This window comes from Chrysemys picta, chromosome 15 (genome assembly GCF_011386835.1).
Source record: "Chrysemys picta bellii isolate R12L10 chromosome 15, ASM1138683v2, whole genome shotgun sequence".
Classification (NCBI taxonomy): Eukaryota; Metazoa; Chordata; order Testudines; family Emydidae; genus Chrysemys; species Chrysemys picta.
The window spans coordinates 27,730,329-27,742,460 of NC_088805.1; the positions used below are offsets into that span (position 1 = coordinate 27,730,329).

Here is a 12,132-nt window from a genome sequence, read left to right on the forward strand (position 1 = left end):
GTGCTATAGATAAGCCTGAGAGTCACCTACTTTTTGAAAGATGATTATAAGGGCTCTAAAATCCAAATTTGGGGTCATTTGAGCAGTTGGGTTCCTGAGATACAGCTCCCCCCACCCCATAAAACATCAGCTGTTTACAAAAAAAAAAAAAAATCACATGATTCTTCTGACATTTTGTTGCCCACATCTGGGACTCAAACTAATGCTCTGATCTTCCCCAAAATGATACGATCCCATGGACTTGATCTCCGCTTGTGCCCTGGGGAAGCAATACTGAATAAATTACTGAGAGTAAAGTTTGGAACTCCAGGTCAGCACAAGCTAACCTGATGTGTCTGAACCAGTGAACTTGCTCGTGCGGCAAGACTTGGGCTCTGTTTGAAGCCATAGGGTGTGCAGGCAGCTCAAGGTTACACACTGTACTCAGCTGCACCTATGCACTGTGAGTTCAAGCCCTACCCTTGGCAGATTTCAGAGCTGTGCATTTTTCACAGGCGCAGTTCTCGCCTGTATTGTGCAGGGGCTCTTTCTGGAAATTTTGCCCTGACCAAATTTCTGGTTTAAGAGTGTAGTGTAATTTTAAAGTTCTCTAACATTCACATGCAGAGTCCGATTTTACTTTAGAAGGATTGTCAAGGCAGAAATTGAGCGGGATGTGATGAAAGGAATGCAAGTGACTGGGACAAGGGTTCTTGATACACATTCCTCCTACGTGAGCTGGTCATAGCATTTTCGGAGTCTCACCATCTTTTTCAGTGCAGAGCTAGGGGCCCTGCTGAGTGTTGTCCTCTGTGTAGGTTTCAGCGGTGTATGGGTTTCAAATGTAAAGCAGGCTTCTCCAAAGTCCAAGGGAATTAGGTGCTGAATCCCATTTGAAATTCAGTGCCTAATCTTTGAAAATCCCATCCTAAATGCTTGTCCTTTGAATTCTAAGGCTGTCTTTTCTTGAATAATTTGGGGTCCTAAATATCTTTTTAAATCCTGAATGGCAGTTTTGGTTTGTGCCTTTTAAATTGACTGCATATAAATCCCTTGTACTTTACTGCCCATCTCTACGGCACACACTGACTCGACAATTGGTTTGCCTGGTAGGTCATTGCAGACATGCGAGAGAAACGATACGAGGATGAAGGCATTGGGAGCAGTTACATGTTCAGGGTCGACCATGACACCATCATTGATGCAACAAAATGTGGAAACTTTGCCAGGTTTATTAATCATAGCTGCAATGTAAGTATCACTTTGTTTATGCTTCTGAGAGCTGGCCTTTACTTACAGATAAATCAGCCAGACATTCAGTTATACTCAGAGGTGGTGATGTTTAATAGGAGCTGTAATCAACATATTGATAAGCTGATGTGGGTCAAGACTAGTATAATGAACTGGTATGAGGGGACTGGAAGATGTAAGTTACAACAATTTAGAGTCAGCTCTGAATTTGGCCCCAGAAACCCGACTGTATCTAAGGGTCCTGGAGAGACACTATTGCACGGTGTTTAAAACAAAACATAGCCCAAACACTGCTATGGGAACAGCCTCCAAATGGTGTTCATGTAGGACCAGGGTTGTCTGTCTCCTCCAGGCAGGGACTCTCCCTTTGCCTGTGTTCTGTACAGTACTGGGCAGACTGTGTGCACTCAATAAGTAATAATAATTTGGGTGTCTGAGGCATTACTGCCTCCCACCTGAGATTCCAAAGCCTGTAGGAGCCGTTCATGCTGACTGTACAAACTGTCATGATTTGTACCTTAGAAGAAGTATAGTGAAGGCTGAACTTTATTTTCTGTCTTAATTCCCCCAATAAATCTTCCCATTCCCATGAGGAATTGAGTATGGCAGGAGAAAGTGAAAGCCCCACACCCCAGCCCCAGGAAAAGTACCTGTGCCCCTCTGTAAAAATAATTGCAACAACTCAGCTGATTTAAATAACTGCTAAAGAAGCCTGCAAATGTAAAACTTCCAGAAAATTAACCCCTTTCCCAATTGGTCACCCCTGCAGCCAAATTGTTATGCTAAAGTCATCACCGTGGAGTCTCAGAAGAAGATTGTCATCTACTCCAAGCAGCACATCAATGTGAATGAGGAAATTACTTACGACTACAAGTTTCCGATCGAGGATGTAAAGATCCCATGTCTGTGCGGCTCTGAGAACTGCAGGGGGACCCTGAACTAATCCCGAGGCTTCTCGTCACACTTGCACCTTCGGCCATGTCAGAACTGCAGTAACCAGGTGTGGTTGCACTTTGCCAAAAAAAAAAAAAAAAAAGAAGAAGAAGAGAAGAAAACCAAGCAAGTTTCGCACTTCTGTCAGGATCACAAGTGAAAGCAAAAAGCGCACATGCATAACTAGGACTGTTCACGTTTCAGGTGCTCTTCCTCGTCAGATCCAACACACACAAAAGGTGATTACCACTTTGTGGCATAGTATATCCAAACACTAGCTTCTCTCTGTTCAGTCTCTATATTATTGCTCATAGTACGATAATGGTACCTTTGTTGTTGTTGTTTTTGTTGTAAACCTTTGTCTTTCCATAAATGCTGCTACCTTTTTCTCATCAGTTTGTTGTTTGAAAAAGACATTCAACGTTTAAATGTGAAGCAGAGACTGAAAATGCCATAAAGGTTTGTTGGGAGCTTGATTGGCTGAAATTGCACAGACTTTTCAGAGTAAGCTGTAAATAAATGTATGGTTGATGTTACAGAGCAAGCCAGAGGCTTGGGTGCAAGAGTGTGAGAGTGTGTGTGCGTGTGTGTATGCTTGGGTGTGTCTACAATGAGACTATAAATGAACTGTCCTGCCTTTTCCTTAGAGATGGGCCTGATCAATTCCTCTGACCCAAACATCCTGGAAAGCTGGGGAACATTCAGCTCTGTAATGGACCTGAACTTAATGCCTTAGGCTCACCTCTAATTTTCACATGCCATGCTGGTATTTTGGGGGGATCAATAGCTCTATTACCATACAGAAAAAATACTTAATACCACAATCTGCATAATTAATAAGTTTAATCAGTTACTTCGTCCTTCCTTGCAAAAGGTGGCTTGATAAATGGCCTTTTCTGTATCTACATTTCTGGTGGATCTATTCCTCTTTCATTCAAAATACTGAGGCTGAAATTAAATGATCAGTACAGTCATTGTTTATGCTGTAGAATTCTTACTGTCTTTTAAGCATACACTACTAGAACAGTTCATAGAAGATGGCACTGAGATTTCTTTCCCTGTAAGAAACCAACCGCTGGGTTTCTTTTGTTGTTTATTTCCAACTTCACCTCATGACACGCAGCCTCTTTTCCCTCCCTGCCATGACTTTTCAGTCAGACTGTTTGCTTTGCACTTGTATGGGTGAGATTCTTGTTCTACTACTAAAGGGCTCTATTCTGCCACTCTCACTCACACTGAGCAGTACCTGAAATTAGTCCCATTCATTTCAATAGGACTAATTATGGAGTAAGGCACTGCTCAAAGTGCATGAGGGTATCAGAGTCTGTCCCAAACTGCGTACAGTATGAAAATTGGTTTTTAAAAAAGTTTAACTTCCAAATAAAAACATTCTTTTCCTTTTAGAAAACATGTTATCACTGTAAGCGTAGGTTGTAATGAAATCCTCGGTTTTATACTAGGGGTTCCATTTCAAATGAGCCAGAATCCAATCAAGTATTTATTTTGATCTGAAATATTATTTGGCCACTTGAAGGTAAGCGGATCAGTCTTTCAAAACGTATTCAATTCCTCCTGCTTACATGTGGAACTTAGTTGTACTAAGCCATTTAAAAAAAAACCACACAATTTGTAGAGGGGAAAATGGTACTGTTATCACAGTAACTAAAAATCTTTTCCCTTTCGAGTAACTTGGACAGCTGAGTTCATACTCTCTTCTGTCTAGTGACGATTACTGCCTGATCATGCTTCAATGATCAGAAGTTGGAATCTTGGAAATGAGTTTTTTAGGAGTTATTTATACTGCATATATATTTGCCAGGACTGTATTACAGTAGGTAGCATGTAATATGGGGTAGACTTCTATATTTCATTTCTTTTTCAAGCAAAAGGCCTAGAGGAGCTGGAACATATGACTGATACAAGCTGCCTTAATATTATCTGCATTTCTAGCTGAGGATAGTTACATTGTCCCTGAGATTGGACATGCAATAGTCTCTCCTTTTTATTTCTTTTGTTTTTGGTTTGGTGATTTTTTCCCCCAGTAAATGCTTTCTGAAAATCTCCTCAACAGTGGGTATCTGGACCCAAAGACATACATTTATTAGAAGCACAAGTGGTTTCTGTCTTTGAGAGCTGGTTATAACTACAGATTCGTTGGGAGCATTTGGGAATTAAGCCAACTGCTCCTTTATTTGTTTGAATATGATTCTTCCTTTCATACTGTATCTCCAGTTGGCATGTCTAAGGCTTTGGGGAATGCACTAAAGCTTTGTGTTTCAGAACTAAAGTTCTGAATATCAAACCCATATTCATTTCTCTGCCTTCTTCCTTTCCATCCCTTCAAACTACTGTATCAACGTTGGTTTCTTACGAATACATTGTCCAGTTTGAATATACAATACGTTTCCTATGACACTGATGACCCCAGTGGATTGTGAGGGATGATAGGGTGGCCACATGCAATTGCCTTTGTCTTTATTATGGAGAAGCAGCCTATAGAGACTCTGGCCAAGATTAAAAAAATGAGACTAATATTAGTTTCCGAGGGTGAAATTTTCAAAAATGCTGAAGTACCTTTACCTTCTAAGTCACTCTGGCACGTTTGAAAATGTTTCCCTAAATCCCTATTTAGACTCTTAAATAACTGCTCTGACTTTTCCAACGTGTTCAGCGCCCAGCTGTTTCCATGGGGGCAGCTGAGTGCGCAGCACTTTTGAAAAAGCAGGTTACGTATTTCAGAGTCTAAATATGAGCGTAGAAGCCGGACTTCATGCTGCTTTGTTTGTTTGTTTCCCTTCAGAATCCTGGCTTGCAGGGCCCAGTATGCAAAGCTTCCATCTTGAATTGAGCAGCCTCTGAGTGGGCCAGGATGGAGTATTTGATGGTGGGACTTGTAGTCTCCAAAGGATGTCTCAGTTGACATTAAATGGGTGGCAGCAATGGCCTCCATTTTATGCATACTAGTTTTGGCCGCCTCATTTCTGGCAAGTCACTCACGTGGTCTTGGTTGGGCAATGTCTGGGCACTCTGTAGATACAAATATGTATTTGGGCTGCTGTACCAGTTACACATTTATGACTCTTCCAAGTTACAAAGGCCGGTAGCCTACAAAACCTGAGATTGTAGAGCAGAATGGAGAGAACATAGTGTGTAAGGTATAGACATCAGCCCAAGGCTGGCACAGCCTCATGCCCTGCTAAACTGGGTGTTGCCATAGCCATTAAAAGCTCATTGTAATGTGGAAAGTTTTCAAGGAGGGGAGAAGAACTAAACTTAAAGCTTGCCAAGCATTCTTCTTTGTGGGGGTATTTACAGGAGAATTTTTCTGTATGTCATTGAAGACCATATCCTTAATTCTGCTTGGGCTTACATTAACAACAAACAACAAGATTGACTGTGTTCCCTGTTAAATTTTCTCCCCTGAAACTGAATCACTTTAATGCGCCTGCTACGTGAAACAATCCCAGAAAATAACACAAAAGTTGTGGAAATGTAGTTGCAAGCCTTATTATTGTCCCCAAGCGTGAATGAGGTGGCTTTAGTTATGTTTGTAAATGCCTTAGAAATCGGCATATATAGTAAGTGCCCTCTCTGCTTGAAAACCTGCATGTCCTGCCTGCCCTGTTCATTTATCTGTCAGTTTCACACCAATATTTTCCAATTCCAGAACTATGTTGGGTCCCATAAGTAATCTGTAACTATCAAGGGGTGGGAAGGGGGGGGCTCATCTTGCAGATATTTATATTGTACAGAACAGCTTATTTCTACAAGAAAAACATTTTTAAACTCTGACAATGTAAACAGTAGATTCAGTTCTGGTTTTTGTGACCTTTTTCAGGGATCATTTCAGTGCATTTCTATATAAAATAAAAATTTAAGGAAAAAAGGATTTTGAAGTTTAAAAAAATGCATCTTCTGTACATAGGCAAACTTAAGAATCTTCTCTTCAGACACTGTTTCTTGTAGAAACATGTTGAATTTTTTTGCTGATTTCTTTGTACTTCAAGAGCATGTAAATAATTTATTAAAAGTGACTATTGTAATTTTGGAGTTCTTTTTAAAAAGAAGATTCCAGCTCTAACTCATGTCAGGAAGACGGGGGAGGGAGAAGGAATGCATATAGAAAAGGAGCTGGTGGCATTTACAGCTTGTGTCAAGCTTTGTATAATGTAAATTCTGTATAAATATTTTTTTTTTTTTTTTTTGGTCAAATAAGTAGATGAAATTAGAAGCATTAAGAAACTGAAGACAAAAGAATGCCAAGTGGAGGCTTTTTTTTTTTCCCAGTCTGAAACCTAATGTGCAAAATCTATTTATTTCAAGCGAGGAAATATGTACAGTCTATTAATAGACAACCTAAAATGTATTTAAGCAAATCTGCATCTGGATTTTTTCAATTTAATGTTTTGTTTTTATAAATTTCCTCTTTAATTGCAATTGTAATATTTGTACAAGTGAAAAGAAACACATTGTAAAGGACACTCTAATCCAATCGGCAGTTTTAAAAACAAAACCTAAAAAGCTGCCCTCATTCCTTGCTGTTTCATGGCTTCTGTAAACAGGTTGTTTTAATTCACAGTGTGAAGGTTAAGGGCCTCCTTTAAAAGGAGGCAGGTAAAATGGTTTGCAATAAATGAAAATTCTGCTTTTTTTTTTTTTTAAGTTCTTTTTTAAAAAATCTCTGCTTTGAAGATTTAGGATTTCTGCTTTCTCTTTTGTTAAGCAAATTTATAAATTTAGGGATGTTTTGTGCATATAGATTCTGTCATCAGTATGTATCTTGTTTTGAAGAAAGTGTTTTGTTGTGGATGTGTCATGCTGTATATATTTGTTCATATTTTTGTGAATTGAATACTATGTACCATTGTATTATAGTAACTTTTATAAAGCAAACCATAAATATACTGACTTTTCTTACAGAAAAAACTGTATTGTGCTTATTACTCTATTACAGTAGCAGCTAGAGGCCTCTGAGGTTGGGGACCCTATTGTGCTAGGCCCTGTATGGACACACAATAAGAGACTGTCCCTACCCTGAAGAGCTACGTTTTATTAACATACCCATGTGACTCTCACTACAGGATCAGGGCCTACAAACATAGAGCCCGATTCTGTCACACTTTGTCACGTGAGTAACCCCGTGACTATTTGCATGGGTAAGGATCACTTAGTTGAATAAGATTTGTGGGACTGGGATCATACTTTGCACAGCTATAGCTCTTCTTATCCCAGGATCCCCAAACGCACTAATTTAAACATCAATTGAGAGTTTAAGGAACCATTATGATCATCTAGCCTGCATGTCTCTCAACATCCCTTAGAGATACTGTTGCAGGCTGTTTGTATTATCTGTCTGTGACTCTTTATGCTGTAAGGTTGGCAGGGAGCTAAGAGCTTTTAGTTTGGGTATTTTTTTTTAATTGTGCTAAATCTGTAATGAACTTGGTCTACATTTTACAGTGGAGGGAAACAGACACAAAGTTAAGAGTCTTGCCCAAGGTCACTGCCATGGGGTGTATGTACCCCATGTTACCCAGCAACTGAAGGGTTAATACAAGCCCTGCCAGACACTGCTGATTGGCAGTCTAGCAGCAGCTGGGAGGATAAAAGGGCTGGGAAGCAGAAGAGCGGGATGGCTAACAGAGCAGTGAGAAGGGAACTCCAGTCAGCAGACTGCTAGAGAGCCACTAGGGACAACACTCAGCAAGGGGCAAACAAACCCACAGACTGAAGAGCCTGCCGAGGCCCGAGGGAAGGTAGGAAGGAGCTCAGGGTACAGTCCCGGTCAGCAACCCTGACTCTCCTTATCTAGCTTGAGGGCCCGGACCTGGAACCCAATGGAGTGGGCAAGCCTGGGATCCCCTACCAGCCCCCTGGGGGTTTACAGATTCCTGGACACCAGGGGTAGACTGACAGCTCTGCGAGCTGAGGGAGCCAAAGCCATGCACCCTCTGCCCCCATTTGGCCACAGGGAGCACCGCCTCAGTCACACATCGAGATAGTGGTAGATTTGAAGATAAAACCCTGGAGTCTACTCTCAACCCCTTGTTTGGCCGTTAAAGTGCTACCCCCTCTATTAATTATTTGCAGTATTGTGGCAGTGCCCAGGGTTCTGTCTGTAGGAAGAAGCCATCCTTGCCTCAGAGAGCTTACAATTGAAACAGATGAAAAAACAAGCCCAGCGTGGCACAGAAGGAGGCCGTGAACTAGTGTTTGCAGTAGCAAATTTCATCACTAGGATGAGATGCCGTTTCTGTTCAAACCTCCCACCCCACAGTCTGCAGTTGATGAGAATGGCCTGGATTTTCAACAGCTCCCATGGGAGAAACTGGCAGTTTAAGTGGCCAAAAGGGTTTTCTAAGGTTCCTAGGGCTGCACAAGACCTTTTCAGAAGCAGCATGGTGCTTGGGCCCAAGGGCTGAATTGGACGCATTGATAAGCCACCTAAAGGCGTGGTTCTAGGGTGGGGTTAACTTGATGGGTTTGTGGATTTTCAAAGTTGTCCGAAGTCTCCCTCCTCCCCCAGTAATGTGCTTCTGAGATAGTTGTAGGGAGGCACAACGTGACATCCATCTGCCCATCATCTGTGTTCCCCTCCATCTCCCTCCTGATCTCCATGTTCTCCTGCACATGCTCCACTCTCCATAACTGCCAAGTTGTGTGCAGCTCCCTGGGGGACATTTCTCGGTCACTAATTGCTCCTCATTCCAAACAATTGGGGTGGGGAGGAAGGTACAAATCTCCCCACACCAGTGGCAGAGGGAGGCAGGACTCTTATCTCCACACAACCACCTCTCCCTTTCCCACTCTGGATCCAATGCTTGCCCTGCTCCAACTGCCTTGGGTCCCCTCAGAATTCTGCCTCAGTGGGGAAGGGCTGGCCTAGCCTGTCCCAGCTCTCCCCAAGGTACATTTGCAGCGAAAGGAGTGGGCTTTTTCCATTCCTCCCCCACCCCTTCTTGAAGAAAAATTTGTTGTCCCAGCCTGCTGGCCCTCCTCTCCAGCCCCCTCCCCCCCACCATGGCGCACACACACTCCTGAGAGGGGAAGGGCAGGAGGCTCTGCTAGAGCTGCCCTCTGACTGGGGTGGGAGGGGGAAGACACTTCCCTTCAAGGTAAAGGGGGGGGGGCACAGTAAAATGTTGGGGTGGGGGCAGTGGCAGATGCAGGAGAGAGAGAGCCACAGGAAGTTGGACAGGAGAAAGAGATGTAAAAAAAGGGGAGGACCCCTCCCTGTGGCTGGGAAGAGAAGCAGTTGCCCCAGGCAATCAATTCATAGAATCCTAGAATATCAGGGTTGGAAGAGACCTCAGGAGGTCATCTAGTTCAATCCCCTGCTCAGAGTAGGACCAATCCCCAACTAAATCATCCCAGCCAGGGCTTTGTCAAGCCTGACCTTAAAAACCTCTAAGGATGGAGATTCCACCCCCTCCCTAGGTAACCCATTCCAGTGCTTCATCACCCTCCTAGTGAAAAAGTTTTTCCTAATATCCAACCTAGACCTCCCCCACTGCAACTTGAGACCATTACTCTTTGTTCTGTCATCTGGTACCACTGAGAACAGTCTAGATCCATCCTCTTTGGAACTCCCTTTCAGGTAGTTGAAAGCAGCTATCAAATCCCCCCTCATTCTTCTCTTCTGCAGACTAAACAATCCCAGTTCCCTCAGCCTCTCCTCATAAGTCATGTGCTCCAGCCCCCTAATCATTTTTGTTGCCCTCTGCTGGACTCTTTCCAATTTTTCCACATCCTTCTTGTAGTGTGGGGCCCAAAACTGGACACAGTACTCCAGATGAGGCCTCACCAATGTTGAATAGAGGGGAATGATCACATCCCTTGATCTGCTGGCAATGCCCCTACTTATACAGCCCAAAATGCCATTAGCCTTCTTGGCAACAAGGGCACACTGTTGACTCATATCCAGCTTCTCGTCCACTGTAACCCCTAGGTCCTTTTCTGCAGAACTGCTGCCTAGCCACTCGGTCCCTAGTCTGTAGCAGTGCATGGGATTCTTCCGTTCTAAGTGAAGGACTCTGCACTTGTCCTTGTTGAACCTCATCAGATTTCTTTTGGTCCAATCCTCCAATTTGTCTAGGTCACTCTGTATCTTATCCCTACCCTCCAGCGTATCTACCACTCCTCCCAGTTTAGTGTCATCTGCAAACTTGCTGACGGTGCAATCCACGCCATCCTCCAGATCATTAATGAAGATATTGAACAAAACCGGCCCCAGGACCGACCCTTGGGGCACTCCGCTCGATACCGGCTGCCACTAGACATGGAACCATTGATCACTACCTGTTGAGCCCGATGATCTAGCCAGCTTTCTATCCACCTTATAGTCCATCTTATAGTCCTCTATTCCCCCTTCCCCGTCTCTAATAACTTGTCCCTCTTCACCCCTCAGGCTACTTGTTTTTCATCTGCCCGTCCACCCCCTTTGGTGGTCGCTTTCCCTCCCTGCCTCCTTTCAGGTGTCTTCACCCTGCTGCTCTCAGCTATTTATGCAAACTTTTTTTGTTTTGTTTTGTTTTGCAAATCATGCAGTTTGGGGCTAAATGCTGGGAATTGGGGAGCTGCAGGTTCTTGTTGACAATGGTGGCAGAAGTGTGTGTGTACTTGTTCCAGTTCCAACTAACTTCTCTCTTGCCCAGCAGGGGCCTGAGCCTGGAATCCCCTCCAGTGACTTTTCCTGGCCACCTCTCTGGTGCCAGCCCATGGAGCAGGAAGACCATGTCTCCTCCTCTGAGTCAATGCTCCTCTTGCGGGTGGTTGCGGGGGAGGCAGAGTCAAACATAACACGTTATGTGGGCAGTGGAGACTGACTGGGGGAAACCAGTGACAGAACTGTGGCCAAATCGTATAATGATCCGTTTTATTTCCAGGTCAGGTGCTCGCAGGTGCTTGGTTGGCATTTGTGTTGTAGTAACAATCTGGTCTCCTGTCCCTTGTTTCTTCCACCGATGCTATGGAACAAATTCTCTGCTGGCATAGATGGACACAACACCACTGAACTCAATAGAGTTGTGTCAGTTGACGCCAGGGCTGAATTTGGCCCCCTCTGTGATGACGTTGGGCAATGTAAACGTGGACTGTCCCGGTTATCTGACACTGACAATGGTTTAAGCATCTCTGCTGAAAGCAATCTTAGGAACTGGTGTATAGTATCAACTGTCAGTGATGTTTTCTTTCTCTTCGTGAGAAATTGGTGCCTCCTCCCTCTAGTTAACCAAGTCAGTCACCCATCTCTACCATTTCCTGAGTCCCTTCCCCCTCTTAGGCTATCTGCCTCTTCCTGTAACCCATGCTTTAAGGGTGGGATCTCCAAGCATGGGCGGCGGGGGGGAGTTGTCTCCTGACCAGATTTTTTTCCTGCAGAGAAACAACACCCATAGTTATGACTCTTATTCTGTTCTTGGCTCTACCTGGTTTGCCGAGGGCCTGGTCTCACACCACACATGGTAACATTTTCATAAGTGATAGGTACTTGGGCACCTACGTCTCATTGAAAGTCAGTGAGACGTCAGTTTCTAAGGCACCTGGGTACTTTTGAAAATTTTACCCAGGGTTGGGCTCTCTTCCCTAAGGCAGAGTGAGAACCGACCTCTCTCTCCCTTTGCTGCTTTTAAGTCTTTCAGACCAGGAGGCAGCAGCGCCAAGTTTATTCTGGGATGTTTTATTTTTTGATGTTTCTTTAGCAAACAGATGGGCTTTGTTCTGCTCTTTTGGCCATGTGTGTATATCGCCATCTGCTCGCTACTACTCTGGTAGATGTCTGCATCAGTGGCAGGCCTCTGTCTCTCATCAGTATTTCTTTGAATGTGTGTGGCGGAGGCTCAGAGGCTGGGGACACTAACTGCAGATCTGGTTACAGGGATCCACTTTTATGAGCATGAAGTTTAATTGCAGCCAGGGGTTGATTGGGAGCCAGGAGAAAAGGCAATTGCTCTCCTTAATTCCAACCCTCGC

General features: G+C 43.8%; 1 protein-coding gene across 7 annotated transcripts in view; it reads left to right on the top strand.

Moving 5' to 3' along the window:
• Nucleotides 1–2,285, top strand: part of SETD1B (SET domain containing 1B, histone lysine methyltransferase) — a 68,957-nt gene extending 66,672 nt beyond the window's left edge. For all 7 annotated transcript variants that reach the window (XM_042852475.2, XM_008163555.4, XM_008163556.4 and 4 more), the window contains 2 exons: nucleotides 1,093–1,230; nucleotides 2,000–2,285. In XM_042852475.2, the coding sequence (XP_042708409.2) occupies nucleotides 1,093–1,230; nucleotides 2,000–2,173 (312 nt within the window). In that variant the 3' untranslated portion in view covers nucleotides 2,174–2,285. The remainder of the gene's footprint in view (nucleotides 1–1,092; nucleotides 1,231–1,999) is intronic.
• The last annotated feature ends 9,847 nt before the right edge of the window (nucleotides 2,286–12,132 follow it).